The sequence below is a fragment of the Myxine glutinosa genome, chromosome 13 (genome assembly GCF_964187855.1).
Source record: "Myxine glutinosa chromosome 13, kmMyxGlut1.1, whole genome shotgun sequence".
In the NCBI taxonomy this organism is placed as follows: domain Eukaryota; kingdom Metazoa; phylum Chordata; class Myxini; order Myxiniformes; family Myxinidae; genus Myxine; species Myxine glutinosa.
The window spans coordinates 27,736,850-27,764,747 of record NC_136273.1 but is presented as its reverse complement, the minus strand read 5'-3'; the positions used below and the strand labels follow the sequence as shown (position 1 = coordinate 27,764,747).

The 27,898-nt window shown below is 45.8% G+C and overlaps 2 protein-coding genes across 3 annotated transcripts in view; one reads left to right on the top strand and one right to left on the bottom strand.

Annotated features, from left to right (window-relative positions):
- LOC144888235 (ras-specific guanine nucleotide-releasing factor RalGPS1-like) overlaps nt 1-13,599 on the top strand; it is a 71,891-nt gene extending 58,292 nt beyond the window's left edge. The window contains exon 11 of the mRNA XM_078767207.1: nt 13,539-13,599. Within this exon, the coding sequence (XP_078623333.1) occupies nt 13,539-13,552 (14 nt within the window). The 3' untranslated portion in view covers nt 13,553-13,599. The remainder of the gene's footprint in view (nt 1-13,538) is intronic.
- LOC137438745 (angiopoietin-related protein 2) lies at nt 172-27,794 on the bottom strand. Of its 2 annotated transcripts, XM_078767202.1 has the most exons (8): nt 27,274-27,794; nt 22,642-22,734; nt 14,401-14,518; nt 6,597-7,117; nt 1,764-2,179; nt 1,006-1,199; nt 582-852; nt 172-465 (listed from the first exon to the last, which is right to left on the bottom strand). In XM_078767202.1, exons 2-8 carry the CDS (start codon nt 22,731-22,733, stop codon nt 266-268), a joined length of 1,812 nt encoding a protein of 603 aa, XP_078623328.1. In that variant the 5' UTR covers nt 22,734; nt 27,274-27,794; the 3' UTR covers nt 172-265. The 2 variants fall into 2 exon arrangements, with proteins under 2 accessions (XP_078623328.1, XP_078623329.1); XM_078767203.1 differs by lacking the exon at nt 22,642-22,734 and having other exon boundaries at nt 27,274-27,688.
- Nucleotides 27,795-27,898: the final 104 nt, after the last annotated feature.

Here is a 27,898-nt window from a genome sequence, read left to right as displayed (position 1 = left end):
CATATGTATATACAGTTAGGATTTTTGAAAAGCTCTTGTTTTTTATCAAATGTTTTCTTGAATGATGTTAAGGAAATTTTTGATAAAAAAAGTGATTGTCATTGAGGTATTTGGTCCAACAGAAATAGTATGCTTGAAGGAAGATACAACTGCATATTTGAGATGACTAAAGAAAATTGAAGCTCATTTTAATGACCATTATGAGAAGTTTGTTGAATGACAGCAGAAGCAGTTCCTTCAGCTCTGGTTTGTCCCAAGGTGCGTTTTAGTGGTAAAAGTTTGGGTTTGGTCGTATCATCATGATGACACGTCTGAGAGAGTACGCTGTGCCATGGAAGGGTTCCCAGAAGATGCCAACCTGCTCGCCACCATTGTACGTGCCCCCTCGGTGCCATATGCCATTGAGATTGGCCTGCGCGCATGCGTTGTACCACCAACCAGCCCGCTGTTTCGTCGCACAGTTACCTGTCATGGTGAGAGGATACAAATAAGAGGGTCTAAATCAGCCAAGGAACCATTACAGCGGGTGTCTACCTTGTTTTGGAAGGCGTGTCGAGTGATGCATTGTGAAAGAAACTTGCCAGCAAAGGCGTCATTGTCTCGGTTTCGAGCAGAAAACAGACGTCCGTCGTGCACCCCAAGAGCATCCCCGGCTGTTCCACGATAGTGACCCAGGTGAAGTTTGCCATTCTCGGCCTCCGATCCCACACGGAAGCTGCCGTACTCGGCGACAGTCTGGCGGCCGCTCCAGTCCTCCAGGAGAATGATGAGTCTCTGATTGGCCTGGCCCGTCAATGCGTGCATCGCCTGCAGACCCAGCCAGTTTTCTCCACGGGGGGACCCGAAGCCTCGCTTATGGGGGCGAGAGGCAGTGGGTTGGGGCAAAAGCTCAGTTGGGGTTTGGAAGGTCATGAATGTGTATAGTCAAGAATCAATTACAACATTGAATTGTTCAGCTGCAATAATTTTATGATTTGTGGAATGCAATGGTTTGCACCGTCTCACCCAGTAAGCTTTCCATGGTCTGTCAAAGTTGATGGAGCCATCTTCTCTCCGCTGGATGACAGTCCATCCTCCCGGATCCCGGTCATGATCACACCAGGCACGAATGGGAGCTTTATCAGGCACTGGCCGCAGTAGTGTTACGCCGCTGGTCCTTATGCCGGCTTCCCATGCCTCGTAGCAGTCTCGCCATGGCCCTGATGCGGTACAGGGCCGGGTGATGTATGTCATGAATATAAAGCCACGGACCATTGTTGTGGATGGCAGGTTGCTATGCAACTACAATTGCATGTATAAAATTGTCAAAACGATGAATATCGTGTAACTAAACAGTATTTTCAAGATAGATCTTTAGAATAACTGTGAAATGATGAACATGTCATTTGACTCTTTGTTTACTTCTTGGCTCTTTGATCACAACTCTGAGATGGATCTCAATACCTGTTCGCAAGCATTTGTAAAGGACCTGCTCCTTTGCATTATGGGCAAAATATGGCCATGCTGGGTGGGTGATTCACTTTGTATTTTGTTGTACTGTCCAAATAATTTTGGTAATCTGTGTTCAGACTGATATCGAAATCAAAGAGCTTTATACCAGATGCTACTGAAATAGCAATCGCATTATCCTTTCAAATCTACTAGAAGTTCTATATTGTAGTTCAGTGGTGTCAGGGTTGATTTGCATATCAAAATAAGCAAAGAGAAGAACACGTAATGTAGTTGTGGTACAGAAGACGGGACTTGGAGGTGGCATGTTTCACCTGGAATCTGTTTTTTGCAGTTTGGTTCTGATGGTTTCCGCTGAGTCGGAAGCACATGTCCAACTGGTGGTCGTTCTCTCCTGGGCCCCTTTTTAATGACGTTGGTTTTCTTCTTCTTGTGGTGGTTTGCTGCGATCGGCGGCTGAGCCGGTCGAGATCTCATTCTGACATCGTTTGCCGGCCATGGCACCGGCTGCCTGTTGTGGTGATGAGCCGGAGTGTGACTGGTCTGTGGTCGCTGGGGAGGTCTGGTATAGCGTGCGATTGGTGGTAGAGGCTCGGAAATGGTGTGGCGAAAGGGTGGCCGAGGTCGTCGTTGTCGTGGTGAAACGTGTTCCGTGTTTACCTGCCATTGTTGCTTCAGTCGATCGAGCAGGACCGAATGATTGACGACGACTCTTAGAAGATCATTGTGTCTGCAAAACAGAGTCCATTGTTAGGAAGGCCAAATAATGGACAAAATAAAATCCAAGCTTTGTTGTTTATTTCCTATTCAATGATAGATGTTGAACACAAATTTGAACAAGAATTGGAAAACCAAACTGCAGGTTAGCGTTACTTTGGCTCTGAATTTGTCTCAATTGCACATCCGCAAACAGGAAGTAGATATTTTCTATGGTGTAGCCATATAGAACTGTCCCCCAAGTATTCGTACAGGTCGCACAAGATCTGCCAGCAACCCTCTTCTGGTGAAACTGCCAAAATCAAGACTCTCTGCTCACCTTCACTCTTTCATTCCTCTTTTCTCCCGCCTCTGGAACAAACTCCCTCACTCTCTTCAATCCCACTCCTCCCTCCAGGTCTTTAAAACAGCTGTTCACCACCATCTCTTATCTTCCCCCATCCAAAACCTTGATCTTTTCTACCCCCGTTAATTCACCCCAGATGCACTTTTCTGAAATACCGACTTCTTTCTTTCCTGGAAGTTCTAGCAGTGTCCATGTGTTTTATACCTCTGGGTTTTATGGGTCCGTGCATGTTTTCGTGTGTAATGTGTTGGCTCTTACACGAGCCTTGACTCTGTGTACAATCTCTTCACTTCCATGGTGACAGACGGCTTAGAGACTTGGAGTACTTCACAATAATTTAATACTTACATCATTTGCTAACTGGTGTCTCCACCTAGGTCATACTATCCTCAACTAAAGTATTGTTGCGGATATGGGATTTGGCCTCCATATCCGCTTGTAAATATTCCCCTATTTCCCCAATACTCCCCAACTATCCCCAATCCCCCATTCCCTAGTCCCATTGTCTGTAAACAACACTCTGTAGAACCGACCTTCCCCTTTTTCCCCCATTAAATGTCGTGCCCAGGTTCACCGCATCTCACGTAGACAACTATAGGACCTCTTGCTAGTTATTCTTAGTCTATGTCAGTTAAGGACTCGTTTCCATTAATTCTGACTCTTCGTTGCACCAGAATGTGATTGTATGGCACCAGTAGTGAGTTTAGGACCTCCCCATACCTCCTCCCATCTTCCTCATGAAACAACAACAACAACAACAACAACTACAACCACAGCGGGGGCGGCGTGGCCGCGGTGCGGGGAGTGGGCGTCCTCACTCCGGCTCGGTTAGCCGCCATGGCCCATGTGCTCCAGGTTACCTCCAGGTTACGGGGTTACCACGAAGGGGCTGGCTGTCAGCTCCTCGTCAAGGGCGGAGCCCGGTAACCCCCCCGCACCCAATAAGAAGCGGCGGGCCGATTCCATCTGGGGCGGAGCTAACGAGCCGAGGGCGTGTCACTCCCCGCCGGATATACGCAGCCACTTACCGGACGTGACGTCAGATGCGCCCCGAGCTTGAAGAAGAACCAGTTGCGACCTCCGAGCGCTGAGAGACCTCCCTGCATCTTTCGGACCGTGTGGATCCTGTCCCTGAGCCAAGAGTGCACCTTGTGCTGTCCACCGACTACCTGCCCTTCCTTGCCATCAATCCCCGTGTGAGTCAGTCTTGTCCTGTTTATCTGTCGTCTGTCGGGGTTACTATAAGACCGTGATTAAGTGCCTATCTTCCTATGCTGTCTCTCTTGTCCTTGTAATCTAACGTTCCGAACTATTATAACCTCCTCCGGAGGTCTTGAGAACTGTACCCCTGGTGTCGTGTCATTTTAACCCAGCCGTTGTGTCCTTTCCTCAATTGATTTAGCGTAGCGCGACTCGGCCAACGTTCGAGTATAATCGGGTAAACTGTGCAGACGCGGTCATACCAAACCGCTCGGTAAACCAACATCCATAACCGTGTCTGTAACAGTATCAAACAAGCCTGGCTACGCCGCTGTTAGACTGCCAGTCTTGTTTTTTTACTTTGTTTCCTGTTCCCGTTCCACATTGCGTAGAGCCTGGCTGTCAAACAAAATTGAAAATCATTCCAGACAGGATACATGGTGTTTTTAAGGATGTTATAAAGGACACAAAGAATAGGCACGAAGAACTAATGTAACGTGTTAAATAAGGTGGTGTAAAAGACAGTGGCGGTAAACTTCCCGATTTTTATGCCTCTGCCCCCGAAGATGGCCGGAGGCATTATGTTTTTGTGTTGTCCGTCCGTACGTACGGGATAAACCTCGTTTTTCTCAGCAACCACATGGCCAATTGAGACAAAACTTTCAGGGTAGGAGTGACACCCATGCATAATGTTTTTTATGATAATTGTGACGTTATTGGTCATGTGGTATGGCAGCCATCTTGGATTAAACGCAAATAATTTTAAAAATATTTCTTGGAAACCGCTGAATGGAAAAATTTGAAACTCGTCACGTTGTCAAGTACTTCCAATGGGGAACAAAAGCATGATAATGATATCAGAGGTGAAGTGTTATACCAGTCAAAAATGTTTTAATCGAATTCCTTATCCTAAAAATCTGAAATTGCATGCACATGATCTATGACCCATTTGTATTGAAGTATTAAATTTATGACATCATAGGTCACATGGTTTGGCAGCCATATTGGATTCAACATAAAACCTTAAAATAGCATCTTCTCCCAAACCACAAAATCGATTGACTCAAAACTAAACGTGTGTCATTGACGAGGCATGTCGATTAAAATATTATCAAGAAAACATCATTGGTGACGTGGTGTGGCAGCCATATTGGATTGAAGGAAAATATTAAATAATTATATATCTGAAACTGCTTACCCTATCGATGCGAATTTTTACAGATATCATCTAGCACCATTGTTGCATATAGTTTGAAAATGATGACGTCGGTCACGTGGTTTGGCAGCCATCTTGGATATAAAAACTAACCTTATCCGACCAACACGAAACTTCACATCCATGATCCTCTACCCATACATATGCAGAGTGTACATTTTAAAAGGTCATATGTCATGTGGTATGGCAGCCATATTAGCTTGAAAGTCGATTTTTAAAAAATTTCCTTCTCTGAATCTGCTTCACCAATCGATGTGAAACCTGTCATGGCTGGTGAAAACGTGATACTTGAAAACAGCTGAAGGGATTTAAATGAAACCTGTTTATTTTTAGAACAGTGAACTATGGCATCTACCCGTTGTGGGACTATGCGGAGGCATATTAGCGACAGTCGCATTGTTCTAGTTATTTATTACTTGCAAAATCAAGGATTTTTCAAGTATATTGGTTGTTCTTGTATGTTATTCTGTCTGTTTGTCTGTCAATCGCCTACAGGTTACAGTTTTAAACTGATCTTCACGAAACTTCACCAGATGGTAAAGTTGGTCTTAAGGAAGAAGCCTGTTGTTTTGAGGTCAAAGGTGAAATTTCTAAAATTGTCATTTTTCATCCGATTGACTTGAAAATTGAACAGCATTTGAATATTGAGTCACCAGATTGAAAAACAAATTATTTTTGAGGTCAAAATGTCTGGTCAACTCAAGGTCACACTTCTAAAATCATCAATTTTCATCTGAAAAATCGTCGCTTTTCATCGTATTGACCTGACCTTTGATCAGGATCGTCAATTTTCATCTTGATGAAATGGTCATGGTCAATTTGATGTATCTATGGCAACCTTTTTTTGGGGGGTGGGGCAGGGGGGGGTGGATTTTCAACTATCGTGCTATGGACGACGTCTTTTTATTTGTTTGTTGATTTATTTATTTATTCGTACCACCTTTAAAATCTTTATTTTATTTCAATTGAATTACATGCTAGAGCACTATAGAACACAAATCACCCTTTGGCACATTCAGAACACTTCCATTTGGCAGTACTGTACTTGTTACGGCATTTTACATCTCGACCAATCAAATTTGCCTCTCGCAAACTCTGCCCATGTTGTTGTTTCTCTTGTGGTGTAAGGTGTTCCATTAACTTTCCAGTTCATAAATGGCATCTGCATTGTTTCAATCAATTTTGTACACAAATTGGAGTCCAACATGGTATCACGGGACCATGGTACTAACTTCATGGTATCTAATTTTGGGTTCGATCTCTGGCATATTTTACTACTGCAATTAATATTGTTGTTTTGGGGTCACCAGGAGTCCCTGCACCATAGAGCATCCCACCTTTTATGGAGCGGCTCTCTCTGGTGCAGGAACTCTTAGCACGGAAACCCACAGACTGGTTGTTGCTCATTCGAGGATGCGGGAATTTTATTTTAGTTTTAAATAGAGAGGTTAAGTCTCGTGGAAGAACTGAATGACAGAGAGCAGCAGACTGACATGAGAATAGATTATCTGCCACTTGATGCAGAGGACAGAGTTGGCGGGTGGACTTTTGGGGGAAAATGAGTATGGTGGACTGTTTGCAAGTTTGTCACAAGAGCAGAACATTAAAGGGACAGATTGTTTGAAAGGTTTTTTTTCACCAAAAAGTAGTTGAAATAGAAATGGTTACCCTTGTTCTAGTCCTCGCTGCAGGCCCGCAAGTCCAGCCAGCTCGACGTCGTGTTTGCCAAGACCTTCACTCAGACGCTGTCCGACATCCCAGTTCGTACCGTCGTGCGACGCGAATCCCCCACCATCGCCGCTGTGCTTCACCATCTCATGCAGAAGCTGGGCATAAAGTGCCGTTAACTGTCGGGACAACTCCCGTTCCACATTGCGTAGCCTTTGAACCTCCTTCGCCACTCCGCCGCCACTCGCTGACGCTGTGGCTCTCGAAGGGGCCCAATCACCCCCTGCACCAAGGAAGCTTGTCCGCCCTGTGCTCGCGTACACATTTCCTTTGACCCTTCCTACCATTCCTCCAGCTCCCCACGCATGTGGTAGAATTCCCAAGGCGCTTGCACGGCCCCATGGGTTACTCCCACCTCCTAAGGCAACGGTTGGTTCGGGTTCCTCCAGCATGGAAAGCTGCAGTTTTAGGGACTCGAGCTGGTGATGTTGTCTACTCGACTCTGTTTGCAATGGCTTATCCTGTGGTGGAGAGAACGGGGTGAGAGTGGGATTCGAGGAATCAGGTGAGACATAGATGAGGATGGTGGAGCAGTCGCATGATGATGACTGTTTGCAACTTATCAGCACATGCGGTACCTCAGAACACCGAGCTTTTACATATTATAAATCTCCTTACATCATGAAATCTGGCTACTACTTTTTAAATAAAATTAAATGTATATGGATATTCATTATTTATGAAGTTCTGATTTTCTATACTCTCAGCCCCTCACTTTGTTCCGATACACAAAAACTAGGACGGCACTTGGAAAAGCGCATACCTTCTCCAGGTTGAACATTTTTTTTGCATACATTGTTTTTGTATACATAATCAGGGCTCAGGGAAGAGCTAGTATTAGTACATTGAACGAATCAGGACGCAACAGGCCAAAAGGAATTTAAGAGAGGGTGGAAACACCAACAGCAAAGTTGAAAGCAAAGATAGAGGGAGACGGGCAAACAATGGTGTGGGGAGTAATGAGGGGCATAAGAGGATGCATGCGGTGGAGATGATGGACGCAGAAGGAAACTCAAAGGAGGGAAAACTGTAAAGTTGGAAGGAGGAGGGACTGAGGTTGTGGGGGGGGGGGGGGGGGGGGAGGGGATGGAGTTAACGAGGGTAGAAAATATAATGGTTGTGGATTGGGGATGATCTGTGATTGTGGTGAACAGCTGTCTTGAAGACCTGGAGGGAAGAATGAGATTGAAGAGAATGTGGAAGTTGGTTCCACAGGTGGGAAAAAATGGAATGAATGAGTGGCAGTGAACAGTGATCCTGGATTTCGGTAGTTTCGGCAGAAGGGGGTTTATGGTGGACCATGTGAGCCCTGTAGAAACCTGGAGGGGGGGGGGGGGCACAGAGCACAAAGACAGAGGGTGCAAGACCAGAAAGGAGGTTGTAGAAGACAGACCACCAACCTGTCTGCGATGGTGAAGCGATAGACCCATCGACTCAGTTTCAGCGAGGGAGAGTTCAATAATGTTAAGGTCTGAAGATGTGAAGATGTGAAGCAGAGGAGCCAACCCAGAAGGCATAGCAGTACTTTATCAATCCGTGGATGAAGGCCTTGTATGTGGAATAGGAGTTCAGGTGTGCCGAGGAAGGACTTTATATGACAGAGGATGCCCAGTTGGGGGCAGGCTTTGGAGGCCAACTTTGACATGTCGTTCACCCAAGAAAGATGTTGGCTGATAGTGAGACCCAGGAGTTTGAGTGACTCTGAACTTTTAGGGGGGAGGGCTTGCCACATTGTCCTATTGGAGAGAGAGATAGTGAAACGGTGAGATTTGTCAGGATAGAAAGACATTCCAAGTGTTTGACCAGTTTGTGATTTTATCAATGTCTGAAGACAGGGAAGAGGCTGCAGCCCACCTGTCTGAAGGATGAGGGATGTCGCGGCACAGGGTGGAGTTGTCAGCAAATGGATAACGAGGATTTTCCGGAGGGTCAGAGGGATCATTGATGAAGATCAGGAATAGGACTGGGCCCAGAACACTGCTTTGGGACACCGCAGCCTTGTCAGGAAGAGGAGATTAAAGAATTAAGAACCACACGTTGGCCACGAGAGTGGAGGAAGTCAGTAATCCATGTGTGGAGTTGGCCTAGGATGCCATAGGCAGAGTGTTTGAAGAGCAAGGCAGGATGGATGCCAGTCTGTATCAAAAGCATGTGATGTGTTCAGAGAGTGACAGCCTTGAACTCATGTCTGACATTGAAGGCCTCCATCAATTGTTGGGGTTTTATTTTTTGTTTTTTTTTGTACACAGAATCGAGGCTCGTGTAAGAGCTAACACATTGAATATGAAAACATGCACAGACACATAAAACATACAATGAAGGGAGATAGAGGGAAGCATACAAGCACAACAACAGTAAAGAACAGGGACATCGGTAGATCTGTGGAAGGGGGAGGGCTGGGGGAGGAGGGAGGGGTACACGGTATAAAGCAAATGAACACTACTCGGAATTTCAGGAAAGAAGTTGGGGATTGAAAGAGGTGGATTTGGGGTGTTTTAATGGGGGTTGAAAAGATCAAGGTTTTGGATGGGGGAAGATAAGCGATGGTGGTGAACAGCTGTTTTAAAGACCTGGAGGGAAGAGAGGGATTGAAGGGAGTGAGGGAGTTTGTTCCAGAGGCGGGGAAAAAGAGGAATGAAAGAGTGAAGGTGAGCAGAGAGGCTTGATTTTGGCGGTTTCACCAGAAGACGGTTGCTGGCAGATCTTGTGCGTCCTGCAGGAATATTTGGGGGGCAGAGGACAGACAGGGGCTGGGGGAGCAAGGCTGGAGAGGAGTCTGTAGAAGACAGAAAGACCACCAACCTGCCTGCGGTGAGAGAGAGAAAGGCCCTCGGAATCAGCTTCATCGCGGGAGATTCCAATGATTCTGAATGCTTTGGTTTCAACCACGTGAAGCCGAGCTAGGTGTGAGGCAGGAGCACCGGCCCAGAGGGGAGAACAGTATTCCATTGAGCTGTGGATGAAGGCACACAGTATGTGGTGAGGAGCTCAGAAGTGCCCAGAAAGGACTTTGCACGACGGAGGATGCCCAGGCGGCGACTGGCTTCGGAGGCTAGTAGAAGCAGCATGTTCAAGGTGGAGTGACCTGTTCTGAAACCAAATGTGTGAATTGAGATGAGGCCAATGGAGAAAAGGAAGGATTTCATATCAACTTCGATGATGAATTCCATAACCAAAGTACAAGTACAAAATACATGTAAAACTTTTAAGTAGGAATGCCACATGCCCCTATTATTGACCAATGGTTTGAGATTCTGTGTTGCTGAGATCTGATCAGGGTCGTCACAATCCAACAAGAGCCCATCAAGACAAGTCCTGGTGCGTCCTTGACCACGATGCAACTTCCGTGTGTGACACCAGGTCAATACCTGTTGGATTATTTGAGTGCAATACCCTTCAGATCGGATAATATGTTCAAAATAGTCAGTCTCTGTGCTCGCAACATATGGTTTGGTATTTTGGCTTGGTATGCTGGTAAAGCTCCTCATCAGTAATCCACGTTGGGAAATATTTCCTGAAGGCCGGTGTGTGTGTGTGTGTGTGTGTGTGTGTGTGTGTGTGTGTGTGTGTGTGTGTGTGTGTGTGTGTGTGTGTGTTTCAGTCATCAATTTCCTACTGAAAGGTCTCTGTCAACGTCCAAGTGGCTGCATTGTATAACAGTGCTGTTTCTATGGTGGCATGAAATGTCTTGCTTCTAATCTGGTCAGGCAGAGCAGTGGTCAAAAACTGGAATTAGACGAGGTGCTGCCTCAGCCAGTATGCGACGTCACTGGAAGTCTTCATGTGGATTAGGAATGGAGTGACCCAAGTAAACAAACTGCGTACAGCGTGGCAATGCGCTCACAGCTCTAGCTTCATTGCTGTCAGTAATCTGTACTGTACAGGGTGTTCCAAAAAGACTCGGACAACTTTGGTTTTAAGTGTATGTGGAACCACAAATGATACAACCATACCCTCTGGTTTATATGATACAGAAACTCATAAAGTTTTGTGTAAACCATCAATAAACTTCAATACGAGCTCTGTTTGTCACGTGCAGGACATCAAGGAGGCATGAGTTCTTGCCATGCTTGCATCCACCAGTGCACATGTAGCTGTGTTCAGAGAACGAAGATCCTGCAGGTTTGCCACCTTGGTGCTGTAGATAACATCTTTGACAAACCCCCACAAAAAAAAATCAAGGGGGATTATGTCTGGTCATCGTGGGGGCCAGACGGTTGGTTCATCTCGGCCAATCCAGTGACGTGGAAGTTTTTTTTTATTCAGGACTGCTCGAACAACTAAGTCCCAATGAGGTGGAGCACTGTCCTGGTGAAAAATGACATCAGGTTGCAGGCCTTCAATCTGTGGGAAGGTGAATCCTTCCAACCTGTTTGTATAAATTATTGAGGTCATGACCACGTGGGGGTTTCAGAGCTCCAGATCCTCAAATTGTGCTGGTTGACCTTCCCTGATACATGAAAGCAAGCTTTGTCTGCAAACCTGATCTTTTTCAGGTAATCTTCATCATTCTCTATACGACTGAGCATTTCCAAGGCAAACGCCTTGCGTTTGGGTCCATCATTTGGTTGGAGGTCCTGCAGAATCTGCACCTTATAAGCATAAAGCTTCAGTCTTCTATGCAAAATCCTGTGTACAGCTGTGGTTGGTAGTCCCAGTTCTCTGGATGTGCGTCGGATTGATTTTCTGAGATTTTGTTGAAATGATTCACGCACTCATTCAACGTCTGCTGCACTTGTGCTTGGTTGGCCGGTAGTTTTTTGTTTCTGACAACTTACAGTCTCCTTAAACCTTTTGTACCACTCTCTGATACTAGTCCGCGATGTCGGATTCCTTCCACACCTTGTACGGAAATTATGCTGAACGTGTGTGTGGGATCTCGTCTCGATGAACCATTCGATGCATTGAGCTTTCTCTTGCGGAGTCGCAATTTTATTTTACATTAAACCACCACACCTGAAAATAAGGAATACTTTAAGTTTCTGTATCATATAAAACAAAGGGTAATGTTGTATCAATTGTGGTACTAAATCCATTAGCAAGCAAAGTTGTGCAGGTCTTTTTGGAACACCCTGTATATCCAGGTCCAATGGGACAGTCAGTACCTTTGTCTTGATGGTGGTGGTATGCATTCTGAGTTTGGTGGCTGCTTGCCCAGGTTGGTGAACATGTATTGCCCACCAGCCGCTTAGGATGTAAGATGGGCTAGGTCCTCTGCATATCCACTAACTGACAATCTTCTTCACTGGGTGGTGGATACTTGTTCTTCTGCACATCTGAAAATCGTCATTCTCCGTTGGGGTGGCTGTGCGAAGCACCCAATCAAGGAGAAGGCCAAAGAGAAAATAAGCCAAATTATCTCCTTTAAGTACCCCGGAGGTATGGATCTTCACCAAAATCGGTTTAATTCATCCTTGTCATACACCCAACCTGTCCATCAAGTATTTACCGAATCCATCCATACCTTTTTGAGATCTTGCTCACACAGACAGGGATGAAAACATAACCTCCGTCATCTTCGGTGGTGGAGGAAAAATGCACACCAAATTTTATCCATTTTGATTAAGGGTTTCTGGATGTAGTTAAAATTTTAACTTGTGGCTCACATTGTAGGAATGGAGCACGTGTGCTGTTAGAAAAAGGTCAGGTATGGGAGCATGCGCCGGAGCAGCGCGTCGCCGCATCCACTTTTCGATGGTACTCCAGGGGCCTCCATCTGGCCAGACGTCCATCAACCTCTGGCTCACAACATGCAGAGACATGAATAACACTGCCAACGTAAGTGAATCTCTTCGTGAACTCAACATTTTCGCTACAAACAGGCACAGACAAGACAGCAGCATCCAAGATGTCATTGAAAGCCTGAATCTTAGTTTTGACCCAGGAAATCCGTAATCCCAGCGGCTCCGCCTCATTCAGTGCCTGGTGGTCCCCTGTAAGAATATCCAGCATCTCCGCAAATATGACTGCATCATCTGCGAAATCAAGGTCAGAGATCTTGACACTCCCAAACGATGCACCGCAGCCTGACCTCTCCGACATCCTCCCCAGAATCCAGTCCATACAAACACTGAAGAGTGTGGGAGCCAGTACACTTCCCTGCCGAACTCCAGTAACAACTGGAAACAAGTCAGAGATGGAGCCACCACACCTCACAGCACTCTCAATACCAGAGTATAGTTCAGAGATCAGATTGATCAGCGTTGGTGGCACTCCACGAAGACCAAGAATCCTCCAGGGGGCATCCCGATTCACCGAATTTAATGCTTTGCGGAGATCAACATAGGCTGAAAGCAGCCCCTGACGAAACTCTCACTTGCGTTCGGTGAGGACCCAAAGAGCAAGGATACAGTCAATCGTTGACGTCTTTGGTGTAAAGCCCGACTGCTGTGGTCGCTGGTGCTCGAGCAGATGGTGGCGACCCCTCTCAAGAATGATCCAAGCAAAGACCATGCCTGGCACCGAGAGTACCGTCACCCATCGGTAGTTGTTGCAGTCCTGGTGATCACCTTTCCCTTTCCAGAAGGGGACAACAAGGCCCCTCTTCCAGTCAGTTGGGATGATGCCTGTGCTCCAAACAGAGCATCTCACTGTCAGATTCTTCATCTGTTTGGCTCTGTGTTTGAAGCTTCAGTCACCGATGAGGTCCAAGTCATGGTGCAGGAATGGATCAGGGACCAACAAAACATAATTTTATTACGATGACGGTCCACCCGTTTGTGTAGCGGTGGCCACAGTGTGTGGATGTGCAAGGTGAGTATGTCTGTGTATAACGGTCTTCTTCACCGGTGAACCGTATTCACTTTAATTACTGATTTACCCACGTATTATATTAATGTTTAACGGCTCATGGAGAAGCTGGTGTACATATTTTGCATGCAGGACATGGACATTAGGAGATGATGGACAAATTGGTGGAAGGGATTTTGAACCCTCGTGTCCCAGCATCATGAGGTAAGTACTCGGACTGGTCCAACACAAATGATGAAGCCTCTATTCAAATGGAATTTGCTGTGAGAGAATTTGCTCTAGTTGACGTTGTTGTTGTTTTTGATGCCTCCGCCGACAAAGTTTCCGGAGGCATTATGTTTTTTCGGGTTGTCTGGCCGTATGTACGGGCTAAACCTCGTTTTTCTCAGTAACCATATGTCCGATTGAGACGAAACTTTCAGGGTAGGAGTGACTCATGCAGAATGTTTTTTAAATAATTGTGACGTCATAGGTTACGTGGTATGGCAGCCATCATGGATTAAAAGCAAATGGTTAAATAATTATTTCTCAGAAACCACTGAATAGAAAAATTTGAAACTTAGCACATTTTCAAGTACTCCTAATGAGGAGCAAAAGCATGATGATGATGACATCATAGGTGAAGTGGTATACCAGCCAAAAATGTTCATTTAAAAAAAAAAATCCCCTTCTCTGAAACTGCTTCACCGATCGATGTGAATCCTGTCATGGCTGGTGAAAATGTGATACGTGAAAACAGCCGAAGGGATTTAAATAAAACTTGTTTATTTTTAGGACAGTGAACGAGGGCATCTACCCGTTGTGGGACTATGCAGAGGTTGTGGGACCATTGTTCTAGTTTTTCTCTAAATCATTGTCTGCATAATTGTGGGGAAGTGAATTGCAAACAGAGAAATACTCAAAGCTTCCTAGTGTGAAGAACTCGCTCCTGCAGCTCGGTCAAGCTATGATTGACACATGGTGGTTAACACGTAGTGGTTGGGTGAAGATTTACCGATAACATCGCGCAGGCACAGCCGCTGTGATCTTCCCGGTTTGTATGTTCCTTGGTGTTGAATGTGTAGGCACACCAACCATTGTTGTTGCGTGTGCTCGCTTTCCTTTGGGGGATGCTGTGGAGACAAAACCGCATCGTTTAGAACAGTGGTTCCAAACCTTTTTTCTGTCGTTTCCCCCTTCAACCAGTTCAACCGTCCGGATTTCCCCCCACCCCCCCCCCCCCCCCCCCCATATATATACAGGGTGAGTCAAAAGTAGCGCCCGATTTCTGTTTTTTCGGCTGTCAGATTCTTTCTGGGATGTCATGTTAATAATTGTTGTTAATAATTGTTGTTAATAATGTTGTTGTTGTTAATAATAGTTGTTAATAATAAATATTGTTAATATTGTTAATAATAAATAATTGTTAATAAATAGAAATCGGGTGCTACTTTTGACTCACCCTGTATATACAGACTTTTTTTTTTTTTTTTTTTTTTTTTTTTTTTGTATACAAGATCGAGGCTCGTGAAAGAGCGAACATTAATCACACAGAAAGACAAACAGACACATAAAACAAATAACATCGGGAGCGGTAGACAAGATGGGGAGAGAGGGGGAAGGACACAAACACAACATTTGAGAGCAGGGACCGAGAAACATGGAGACATCGAGAGATCTGTGGGAGGGAGAGGGCTTTGGGGGGGAGGCATGTGAAGGTGGGGAGGCATGTGAAGGGGGGGAGGCATGTGAAGGGGGGGGGGGGGTGGGAGAGGTATAAACATATGGACACTGCCAGGATTTCCAGGAAATAAGTTGGAATTTCAAACAAGGTGGATCTGGGGTGAATTAGTGGGGGTAGAAAAGATCAAGGTTATGGATGGGGGAAGATAAGAGATGGTGGTGAACAGCTGTTTTAAAGACCTGGAGGGAGGAGAGGGATTGAAGGGAGTGTGGGAGTTTGTTCCACAGGCGGGAGAAAAGAGGAATGAAAGAGTGAAGGTGAGCAGAGAGCCGAGATTTCGGCAGTTTAACCATCAGAGGGTTGCTGGCAGATCTTGTGCGACCGGTAGGAATATTTGGGGGACAGAGCACAGAGAGAGCTGGGGGAGCAAGGCCGGAGAGGAGTCGGTAGAAGACAGAAAGACCACCTACCTGCCTGCGGTGAGTGAGTGAAAGGCCCTCAGAGATAGCTTCATCGCGGGAGATTCCAATGATTTTGAAAGCTTTGGATTCAACAGCGTGAAGCCGAGCCAGGTGTGAGGCAGGAGCACCAGCCCATAGGGGAGAACAGTATTCCATTGAGCTGCGGATGAAAGCCTTGTATGTGGTGAGGAGCTCAGGTGTGCCGAGGAAGGACTTCGCACGACGGAGGATGCCCAGTCGGCGACTGGCTTTGGAGGCCAGCTTGGAAATGTGGTTTTCCCAAGAAAGATCATGGCAGATAGTGAGACCCAAAAGCTTGAGTGACAGAACTTCTTGGAGAGGATTGTTGAGAAAGTAGATGGGAGGGTTGTCCAGTCGATCTTTTCGGAGAGACATAGTAAGAGAGTGAGATTTGGCAGGATTGAAAGACATGTTCCACTTGTTTGACCAGTCTGTGATTTTGTCCAGGTCTTCAGAGAGTGAGGAGGCTGCAGACTGCCGATCTGAGGGAAGAGGAATGGAGCGGCAGAGAGTGGAGTCATCAGCAAAGAGATAGAGAGGATTTTCCAGAGAGTCAGAGAGATCATTGATAAAGACCAGAAAAGCACAGGGCCCAGCACACTTCCTTGGGGAACTCCAGCCTGAACAGGAAGGGGAGATGAGAGAAATCCATTCAGGGCCACACGTTGACTACGACCAGAGAGGAAGTCCGCAAGCCATGCATGGAGATTTCCATGGATACCATAGGAGGAGAGTTTGGTGAGCAGAGCTGGGTGCCAGACCGTATCAAAGGCCCTTGATATGTCAAGGGAGACAGCTCTGATTTCCTGTTTGGCATTGAGGACCTCCATCCATTGTTGAGACAGCAGAAGCAGCATGTCCAGAGTAGAGTGACCTGGTCTGAAACCAAATTGATGATCAGAGATCAAGCCATTGGAGAAGAGGAAAGATTTCATATCCGAAGCAATGATGGATTCCATGACTTTGCTGATAATTGGGAGCAGGCTGATTGGTCTGTAGTTGCAAGGATCTGTTTTTGCACCTTTTTTGTGTAAAGCGGTAATGTTAGCTGATTTCCAGGATGCTGGCAGATGACCTTGAGCAAAAGATAGGGTGAAAAGAACAGAGAGAGGGTGAGATAGAGCGGCAGAGCAGGATTTTAGGACCCGTGGGCTGATGCCGTCTGGTCCAGTTGCAGAATCAGAGTCGAGGTTTGACAAAAACTCCTCCACCTTGTCAGGAGAGAAGGACACAGAGTCCAGGAGCAGTTGGGTTCGACTGGGAAAGGTGGGAACAGAGAGAGATGGGTTTGGGACTAAGGATTTCGAGGCGAACACAGAGTTGAGGCATTCGGCTTTGTCACGTGCGATGTCAACTGTGTGTCCATTTGAGGTAAGGGAGGGGATGGAGGGGGAACAAACACCAGAAACGGATTTGACCAGACGCCACCAGGATTTGGAGGAAGGAGACAGGTTTGAGAGTTCATTCTTGAGTGAGGAGAGATAGTGCTTCCTGGCACTCCTGAGGGTAGACACACACTTGTTCCGAGCTTGGTGGAAGGAACTGAGATTTCCTTCAGTTGGATTAGCCTTCCAAGAGGCAAAGGCAAGTTGTTTCAGGGCAACTGCCTCACCTCACCACAAGATTCAGTGTACCATGGACGGGAGGAAGGGTAAGACAATTGAAGGCGAGATGGGATAAATCTGTGCATGAGAGAGATCAGTTTGCTTTGGAAGAATTCCCAGGAAGAATTGATGTCCGAGGCAGTGGAGATGGGAGACCAATCCAGACGATTGATGGCTGCTTGAAGACCGTCCCAGTCGGCCTGAGTGAAATGCCAGACTCGTCGACGCTGAGGAGGCTCTCTGAGAATGGCCAGAGAGATGTCCACTTTGACAAGCACATGATCAGAAGAACCGATTGGAGCAGAAGAAGAGCAGCAGACATTAGCAGGGAAGTTTGTCATAACCAAGTCTAGAAGAGAAGATACTCCATTGGCTGAGATCCGGGTCGGGAAATTGACAGATTGTGTCAATCCCAGTGAGTCACAGAAGTCCTTTGCTGAGGTGCCATGACTAGTGAGAGAGGAACCCACACCCAACCAGGTGGCATGATGACAGTTGAAGTCACCACATATGAGGAAGAGAGAGTTGGGATGAGTGGATAGAAGTTGGTCCATGTTGTCAGACATTGAAATGTAGATGGAGTCATCACTGTTTGGGGGACGGTACAGAACACATATGAACAAAAGGTGGGAGCGGAGAGGAAGCCGTAACCAGAGGTACTCCTGCGGGTGAGGAGGAAGGAGAGCAGTGCAAGGAGAGTGAGGAAGAGAGTTTTTGACAAAGATAGCCACCCCACCACCAGGCCGAGGCTCAGGTCTATCATACCGGAGGAGGGAGTAACCAGGAAGAGATATTAAGGAATCAGAGACATCTTGAAGGAGGAAAGTCTCTGTTAAGCAGATCAAGTCTGGATTGTCAGAAGCAACCTGTATGGAGAGATCAGTCAGGTTTGAGCGAAGGCCCCGGATGTTTGAGGTCCATACCGTTAATGAAGAGAGAGGGGGAGCATCGGGTACAGGACAGGGGAGGGGAGGAGTAGGGTAAGATGAAGGATGAGAGGGGGAGGTAGGGAGAGCAGTTGATAGTGTTTCAGATGTTGCAGAAGAGTTCCAAGAAAGGGAAGGATGAGGAGGATGAAAGGTTTGCTGGTGAAGGGATGCGGCACAGTGAGGGGTTGTTTGAGGGGGGGCAGAGGAAAGTAGAAGGTTTGGGGGGGTGGAGGTGTGAGATAGAAGGGAGACGAAGTGGGGAGGAGGCAGCTTGGAGGAGGAGGGGGGAGGAGAGAGAATTGGAGAGGAATGGTATGGGGGGAGAATTGAATGGGAGGGATTGGGGGGGAGTTTTGAAGGGGAGGAGTGAGGGGGGAGTTTAGGAGGGGAGGGGCAAGGGGGGAGTTTTGGAGGGAAGGGGAAAGGGGGGAGATCAGGAGTGGAGGGGCAAGGGGGGGGATTAGGAGGGGAGGGGCAAAGGGGAAGTTTAGGAGGGGAAGGGCAAGGGGGGAGTTCAGGAGTGGAGGGGCAAGGGGGGAGTTTAAGAGTGGTGGGGCAAGGGGGAAGTTTCGGAGTGTAGGTGCAAGGGGGGGGATTTGGATGGGAGGGGCAAGAGGGGAGTTTAGAAAGTGGATGATTAATGAAAGACGAACATTGATAACAAATTGGGTTTGTTGTGATTTTCAAGTTAGCAATCCGGTTCAGGATGATGGAGGAGGGATGGAATGAATGTGAATTTAGACCATGTAGTGAGGGAGACGTATAAGATATTGAATTTCTTTTTTTTGAAGTGGAAAGAGTTGGAGAGGAAATTGAGAAAAGCCTTTTAAATAGGAAGAAAAACAGCGTGTTGTAATATACCACTGAATAAAAAACAGAAGGGGAAAGGTTAAACATATTTAAAAATATTTAAACAGAACTATGAACAATCTTATATGCACAAAAATACCAACGGGGGGAGAGCCGAGAGGGACCACCACGAGTCACGTGAACAGGGCAAACGGTGGATGGCAAGGAGATAATGGGGGTGGGGCGAACAGCACACCTGGACAGAAAATACAGGATGAGACAACAGTACACGTGGAGAAAATAAAATAAATGTTTTTGTTTTTTTTTGTTTTTTTTTGGGGGGGGGGGGGGATTTAGAACGTTAGACAGTATTATGTTCGGGGTAGAAGGGAAAAAACCAAGAGCCAAGCAAAACACACAAGTTAACAAAACACCGACGGGGGTACAACTACAAGGCCACCCACACACGATGAGCAGAAAACGATTAATTAATTACGAGTTACAGGAAATTCAAACCAAAACTAACTATAATCAAACAATATCACATGGACGATAAAATAACGAATTGAAATTTGACAATCTATCTGGGGAAATGGGGGAGAAACACGTGGTCGAAGAACGAACGAACGAATAAGAATGAATAAACGAATGAGCACAGAGAAGGTAGTCTTTTTTTTTTGTTTTTTTGAGTTGAGATTTACATAAGGAAGTAGGCTTTGGGGTGGAAAGACTGCGAAAACAGAGAACGAAAGTTATTGGATCACAACGACAGGCGCTGAGAGAAAAAACAAAGCCTCAAGGTTGTACAGTGTACACTGTACAAGACCTCGAGACGACACGAATTAACGCGATTTTCAATACAGGTATGAAAGATTTGCACCGAAAATCTTTGACGGGACAATATACGTACATACACCATAAAAGAAATACAGTTATAACGAAAATACAAATTGGAAACAATGACTTAACTTCGATTTCGATGGAGAGCGTGGAGACCTGCGAAAAAAACGAACCGTCGCCAGCAAGACCGGAAACGGAAGTCCTATTTACTTGACTTGGCATTGGCAGACTTGGCATTTAATATGGAATATTTTTTTTTCCTTGACTTGGGTTTAATTTCTTAACTCAGTATATCAATCTGGTGAGTTTCTTTTACACTTTGGTGATTTATTTGTTTAAAGAACCATGTCACTGATTGTCGCAGCAAGAAGTCAACAACAGGATTATATCACAGGTGGCGTGGCAAAATGTACGGGCAGGTGCATTTGACGATTGGCTTCACAGTCGGGTATACAAGGGTTGTTGCGTTCTGTATTAGTGGAAAACAACTGCTGCACATCTCCAAAAGTTATTGCCGCTTCCTCTGGAGATGGTCCGTCAACACGACAATGCTGTTTGTCATGGAGTGGTGGCTTTACGAAATTACGGCATGAAAGAGCGTGCTATTGCTCGGCAGTATGGCATCACTCAAGGTCAGGTGTCAAAGATCCTGAAACGAAATGCTCAGAGGGGTGTCCCTACTCCAATAGCGAGGCCAGGACGTCCCCGCAGAACCACAAGGGGGGATGATCGCCAGCTGCACTGGTTAGTCCGCAATGGCCGTACTAAGTCAGCTAATCGGCTTAGGGCTGAGTGGCAGCAACTGACAAATGTGCCTGTATCCAGAAGGCTAGTCAACCAACGACTGGTTCAAGCAGGCTATCGTGCCAGGCGTCCCCTGAGAAAGCCACGCCAGACCAGACAACACCGCCAGCTCCGATTGCAGTGGGCCAGAGAGCACCGTCAATGGCAGCCAGGACACTGGAATCATGTGATCTTCAGTGACGAGTCTGGATTTCTGGTCTATCGTCAAGATGGCCGCAACCGAGTGCACAGACAAGTGCATGAAGCCTACAACAAAGATTGTATAGTGCCAAGAGTCCAAGCTGGAGGTGGTGGGGTGACCGTTTGGGCTGCTTTTCATGCAGGGGGCAAAACTGACCTGGTTGTTCTGAATGGAAACCTGAACCAGTTCAAGTACAGGGCCATTCTGGAAGAAACATTGCTTCCATTTGCTCATGCAGCCTTTCGAGGAAACGTTTTCTTCCAAGATGACAATGCGCGGCCTCATCATGCTCGCATGATCCAACACTTTCTTGCTGACCGTGGTGTAGAGCATATGGAGTGGCCTGCCATGTCCCCGGATATGAATCCGATAGAGAACTTGTGGGCAGAATTAACGCGTCAAATCGACCACTTGGACCAGCAGCCGACCTCTGTGCGTGAATTGCAGCAGGCTATTGTCACTGCATGGCAAGCGATTCCTGTCCAAACCTTGGCAAATCTCGTGAACAGCATGCCTCAACGTGTACGTGCTCTCCTGAATGCTCGTGGGGGTTACACGAAGTACTGAACTGTAATTTTACTGTCCGTAATCCCAGTCGTAATTTAACTTTTGTTTTTGTTAAAAAAAAATTGGGCTAATGTGCAAAATAAAGAGATACTTCTGGAAAACGTACAGAAGTTTAACACAGTATTGTCCATGAATTGAGTTCGATATCAGTTTACATCACTCTCAAGGATCAATTTATTTGTTTCGAAATGTCAAATGTGGTTTTTGTTTCTTTTAAAGGTCACATTAACAAAATCTAGAATAATTTCAACATAATTCCAATGAACTTTTGGTTCTAAGACATCTTGAAAAGTAAGTTCACCCCCACAAAAAAAATATTCCATATTAAATGCCAAGTCTGTATATATATATATATATATATATATATACATATATATATATATATATATATATATATATATATATATATATATATATATATATGAACAAGGAAAAAAGTAGCCAAAACACAAAATTTATTCACTTAATAACACAAATAACATAAAAATATAGCAACACCCACACACTCCTACACATACATACAAACCTACACACACACACACATATAAATTTTATTTTTAAAAATTATTGTATATAAATTTTTATTTACCGACGATGTTATAAATGTTTATGTAAAGTAAAAAGTCGAAGAACAAAAGATTTAAAGATTTGAGATTTATTCACTAAAGCACAATATTACACGAATGCTAATATTGTATTTCCCTTGGAATTTGTTTCCCCCCTGGAATCCTAAAATTTCCCCCAGGTTGGGAAATGCTGGTTTAGAATCTTCTTCCGAACCACGAGCATTTGCCAGATTTGTTTGGAGCCAACAGCTCAAATGCAAATGTATTTGCCCTTTGTTAGTGTTTGGTGAAATAAAAACAAAGGAATTTGAGAAATGTCCATTCAACACATCCCCTCCCTCCCTCCCTCCCTCCCTTCCTTCCTGTAGAGGACATTTATATGGGAGAACGGACTAGCTCCACGGGGTTGATAAAGGTGATGGGGAGAATGAGGGAGGTGAGGAGTTGAGAATAGATACGAATGCAAAGCGAGCTCGTATCGGTCTAAGTCCGATGGCTGGCCCAGCTCTGAAACCCCCACATATTCCCGCCTGAACACTTTTGCAGGTGCGACAGTCCACTGGCTCCATTTCTGCCACCCCATTATTTCTCAAAGCAAATGAGATCTGGCACATTTCAGTCCGCTTTCCGTTCCACTCTCCGCTTGATGGAAAACGAGCTTTGCAGGAGAGGCAGTTAGGGCAGGAGTTATTGCTCGATTGTTTGTTCGTGCCGAGGCAGATGTTGCACTCGGGTTTTGTGGCTGAGCTCGGAATATTCCTCCGCCATTGTGTAACCCTTCTCCCCTGCCAAGCGAAGGGTGCTGCTTACCTGTAGTTTGCGACCCTGTACGTGTCTTTGTAGTCTTGCGCCGAGGCCGTTATGGCGATGGTTAGTGCACACCACAAGGAAAACGCGTCCATCCTGTTGGGCACGCATTCGGATAAAGGTACGCGTCGTCCTCAAGGAGAATTGAGAATACCAAGATACCCTCAACTGTCACACCGATTCCATGTGACGTTTCCTTCGAGATAGAGATATGCTTTGGATAATACGGGCACCGTGCCAAGCAGGGAGGCCTGCTTGTTATACATCTGGTGGTGTTAATACTCCAGGGGTGCTCACTTGTACAATTTGCTCTTGACAAGCTGTCTTTGTATACGTTGATTTATTTGTTTTCAGTTTGTTCCGTGGGCTTGAGGTCCACATTTGGCCTAAATGAGTTTGGCTTATTGAGCCAACGGAGAACATTGAGCTCTGTTTTGCGGGCAAGACCATGAGTCACATTAACTTGTGCCAGAAACCTTAACCCTTCCCAGCCCTCGTCCCATACACCCAGACAGGACCACAAGGGTTCCTTTCCCTAGCCAATCATTTTTCCTCTTGTGCTGTCCCCCCTGCTGTGCCAGAACATATTATTCTCATTATTTATTTATTGGCTCGATGCAGCCTATCTTATTTACAGGAAAATCTCTCTATTTCATTTTATGAATAAACCTTTCTCATTGATAATTGTATTTGGCCTCTGGTTCGTCATACGGGGGCTTACACTTGTAGCAAATGGTTTTTGGCATCACAATAGTCTCTTGGTAGTTGCTCGAATATAAAGTAAAGGTATACATAATAATTGGAGCTCCGAACACTTTGCGGTTAAAAAAATATTGTTGACGTTCCGTTATTTTTAAGAGGGCGGCCCGTGCTCATTAGTCTCGCCTGGTCCCGAAGGATAGGATAGACTATTGTAATCTGAACGCACGCGTATACATGTACACGTGCATATCCGTCCGTGAGTCACGGGTAAAATTATGGTGAAATTAAAATTGTTTACTTTGACTTGGCTGCTCGGGGTTGCTATCGTGCTTTCATTGCCGCGTTCCGCATTTTATTGATTGAGCTGGCAAAGAATTTTCAGCAGCATTCATCCATACCAGGATGTAGTTGGAGTCAAGGTCTCTGCCGGTGTCATTTGAGGCACCTTCCTACCTTTTTGTGACTTCCTCCAAATGTAACTACCTCCTCTCCTTTCCCAATGGAGGCTGCATTGCCACAAGGCAGTTGTTATGCTCAGTCTTGTTCCTTAGCTACATAAATGACCTCTCCAGTTTTTTTGGAAACCCTCTTCCTTCTTGCTAACGGCTTCGCATTCTCGTGCAACACCTCATTCCTCTGCTAGACAGATGGCAGCTGTTTCACTCTGCTTATTTGGAAATTATTAATTGCTGGTTGATCTTATGATAAGTGGAACGTGTCTTTCAATCTTTGAAAATCTGTCTCGCCCTGTAATTTTGTAAGGATTATCATACTAACCTACCCATCTCTATCCATAGTCTGCTGCTGGAAGAGGTTTGGTCTCTTCAACTTCCTAGGTCTCACCCTGTCGAGCAGACCATATAGCACAGCCAACCACAGACTGGTCTTCCTCAGTCGTCCCAAGTCTTTCCTTGAATTTTTTTTTGAGCTACCGACAGTTGACAAGGCCATTGCTCTTGGCTCAATGGCAAACTCTACTCTCCCCTATGGGCTGGTCTCCCATAGGGGAGAGTAGTCACTCTCCTTCCATCTCTCTTGTGGTCACTTCATGGTCACTTTCATCTCTCTTGGACTCTGTGGAATCCAAAGCTCTTGACGTAATTCTAATCTCCCACGATGAGGCTGAAGCACAAGACTTGTTGCTGTTATTGCAGACAGGTCTGTGGCCTGCCTGTTATCCTCTGCTCTTGCTCCTTCTGATATTTCAATCCTGTGACCCCCTGCAGAAATAATAGAATGTACATGCTCTCCAGTAATGTCCTACTGGTTAATCCCTCAAAATCCAGCCCTGCCCACCCCCTAACTTTTCTGGTCCTCACTTCTCCCATATGTGGAATCACTTTCCAGAGCCTTTTTTTTTTTTTTTTTTTTTGTATACAACATCGAGGCTCGTGTAAGAGCTAACATCAATCACAAAAAAGGACAAACGGACACACAATAAAGGGAGCGTGAGCCAAGATGGGGAAAGAGATGGAAGCACACAAGTACAACAGCAGAGAACAGGGTCAACGGAAGATCCGTGGGAGGGAGAGGGCTTGGGGGAAGGAGGCATGGGAAGGCGGGGGAGGGTGGTGGGAAAGTTATAAAACACACGGACACTGCTCGAACTTCCAGGAAAGAAAGAAGTCGGTATTTCCAAAAAAAAAAGTGGATCTGGGGTGAATTAACGGGGGTAGAAGAGATCAAGGTTTTGGATGGGGGAAGATAAGAGATGGTGGTGAACAGCTGTTTTAAAGACCTGGAGGGAGGAGTGGGATTGAAGAGAGTGAGGGAGTTTGTTCCAGAGGCGGGAGTAAAGAGGAATGAAGGAGTGAATGTGAGCAGAGAGTCTTGATTTTGGCAATTTCACCAGAAGAGGGTTACTGGCCGATCTTGTGCGACCTGTTGGAATATTTGGGGGACAGAGCACAGATCGAGCTGGGGGAGCTAGGCCAGATAGGATTCGGTAGATGACAGAAAGACCACCAACCTGCCTGCGGTGAGTGAGTGAAAGGCCCTTGGAGTTAGCTTCATCGCGGGAGATTCCAATGATTCTGCAAGCTTTGGTTTCTACAGCGTGAAGCCGAGCTAGATGTGAGGAGGAGCACCAGCCCAGAGGGGAGAGCAGTACTCCATCAAACTGCAGATGAAAGCTTTGTATGTGGTGAGGACCTCAGAGGTGCCAAAAAAGGACTTCGCATGACGGAGAATGCCCAGTCGGTGGCTTTGGAGGCCAGATTTGAAATGTGGTTTTTCCAGGAAAGATAATGGCAGATTGTGAGACCCAAAAGCTTGAGTGACAGAACTAATTGGAGAGGATTGTTCAGAAAGTAGATGGGAGGGGTTGTCCAGTCGGTCTTTTAGAGGTCTTTCATGGAGAGTCGGACTTCAATCCCACTCTTCCCTTCAGCACTTCGACCAAGCAGTCCACTGCCATCTTACTTCATTTTGTATCCTTACCAACAATCTTTATTATTATCCCATTAGGCCTCCCAAGCCCAATACTTATACTGGCGGGTTTGTTTCATCCTCTCCTTCCTCTCCTCTTTTCCTATCTGTTCATTCCCTTGTTTATTCTGTCCAATTGTTGCCCCTTTGCCCCACTGTCAGTTCGTATCCATCGTCACCTTGCTCTTCCATGAGCCTCGGTCCTGTAAAGGAAAGAAAATGTAATGTGGCGGCGCAGCTTTTAAAACGTATGGTTGGAAGAGGGAAATGTTCTGTGCACAAGGGGAAGAAGGAAAGGAGGGATGTCCTTGCAATCGCTAAATTTGGATCAGAAACTGATGTTACTCAGCAATAAATTATTTAGAAGCTGGGTGGGAGGGAGTCGAAGAGGCGACCTTCGTTTGCGGTGAACCTTCAATCATGGCTTTGTCCTTTTGTGCCACTTGTCTCTCGCCTCGGCTGGTTGTGCGAGTCGCTACAAGTGCGTCTCGAAGATCGTTTGCCGATCCCAAATTATCTCTGCCTTGTCAGCAGTCTCGCCTTGGGAGGGACCATTTTTGTCATTGGGTTTTGGGGTTCTGGTAAAGGGGAAAAGTCAATCGGATGTTTGTTCTGAAAAAAGTTTTGTGAGACATGCACCATTAATTAATTTATTATTACCTCCGTTTTCACCCCTGTCTGTCTGTCTCTTTGTCTGTGAGCAGGATATCTCAAAAAGTTACAGATGGATTCGGACGAAATTTGGTGAACAGGTTGTGCGTGTGACGAAGACAAATTGGTTACATTTTGGTGAATATCTGGATGCGGATACGAGACTTTTGTTTATTTTATAAAGTGATTCTTCACCATTGAGTAATTTGGCCCAAAACGATATCTAGCCATGATACCTCAAAAGGTTGCGGACGGATTATGACAAAACTAGGTGGATGAGTTTGTTCGATGACAAAAAGAAGCCGAATAGATTTTGGTTCAGGTCCGAATCCAGATCCGGCCTATCAGTGGGATACACAACATAAACTGTTCAGCCTGGTGGAGGTATGAGCTCTACCGAGTGACCTTCTAGTTATTATATTATTATTATTATTATCATCATCTCTTGTCTATCATCGTTATTGGTTTTGGTGAACCTTTGTTCGGAGCCATAAAGTTATACCGATCATAAACATCGATGCTTTTGAAAGTTGAAGGAAAGTTTGCTTGGTTTGCCTGCACTAACTAGCAGGGCGGTTGAAATAGGCCAGCATGCATTCATGGACACGTTAAGTAAGTGAAACGATCCTTGCATTGCCTGATTTATTTATTTAAGGAATGTTTTATGGAAAATCGATCTTGGTTTGGATTACATTCTGAAAAGTTGATACGATTGTCAATCGCCCAATCACATCGGAATGGAATTCTGTCTTTTTGATTGTTGCTACTCGCAGGTTAATTTTCTTATTTGACATCAAATTTCGCATTCGATCCCACTTCAATAGAATTGATAGAAAGGTGAAAAACAAATCTTACCTTCGAGATGAAGTGGAATCTAGCCAGGTGGCGGGTTAGCTTTGGCTGTGGTACGTTGATGATGATCCCAGCTTTTCTAAAAAGAAGGAAATGTTGATTTAGCGAGTTGCTCCAGCTGAAGGTGCCATGGATGCTTCTGGCTGTATTCGGTGCATGTTTCCTCTTCTCTGCCGCTGCCGCTTCTAGGGCAGCATGTTGTTAGTTTCTATTTTCCCGTACCACCCTCCTCCCTCGCTTCGTTCGACATCCAAGCTGGTCTTGCACACGCCCATTCCTGTCATTGCGTGTATTTTTTCACTCTCCTCAAAATTACTCTGGCTCCGTCATTCCCCCCTCCAATCCCATCTCAACACGCCCTTCTGTCCTCTATCCTTCTGGCTTGGACCCTCCTTTCCTCTTTCTCTCTCCCTTTGGTATCTAGCTTCTATGCTCTCATCCTCTTCCCCCGTCTCGGATATTTCTGGCTCCCTCACGCTCCCCCACTCCTTGCATCCATTTGGCTCCCTTTCATTCTTGCCCCTCTACTCGCATCTATAGGCTCCTTCCCTCACTTCCCCATTCTCCTTTCATCTTTCTGTAAACTCCCTCACTCTCACTCCCTCCCCCCACCCCCCACCTCTTCTCA

Excerpts from the sequence above, each read along its gene's own strand:
- LOC137438745 (XM_078767202.1), bottom strand. The coding sequence starts at position 22,733 with ATGGACGCGTTTTCCTTGTGGTGTGCACTAACCATCGCCATAACGGCC. Across the intron at positions 7,118-14,400 it reads GTGCCTGCGCGATGTTATCG|GATAAGCCATTGCAAACAGA; the intron begins GTAAATCTTCAC and ends TCTCCACCACAG. Across the intron at positions 466-581 it reads AGACAATGACGCCTTTGCTG|GTAACTGTGCGACGAAACAG; the intron begins GCAAGTTTCTTT and ends TCACCATGACAG.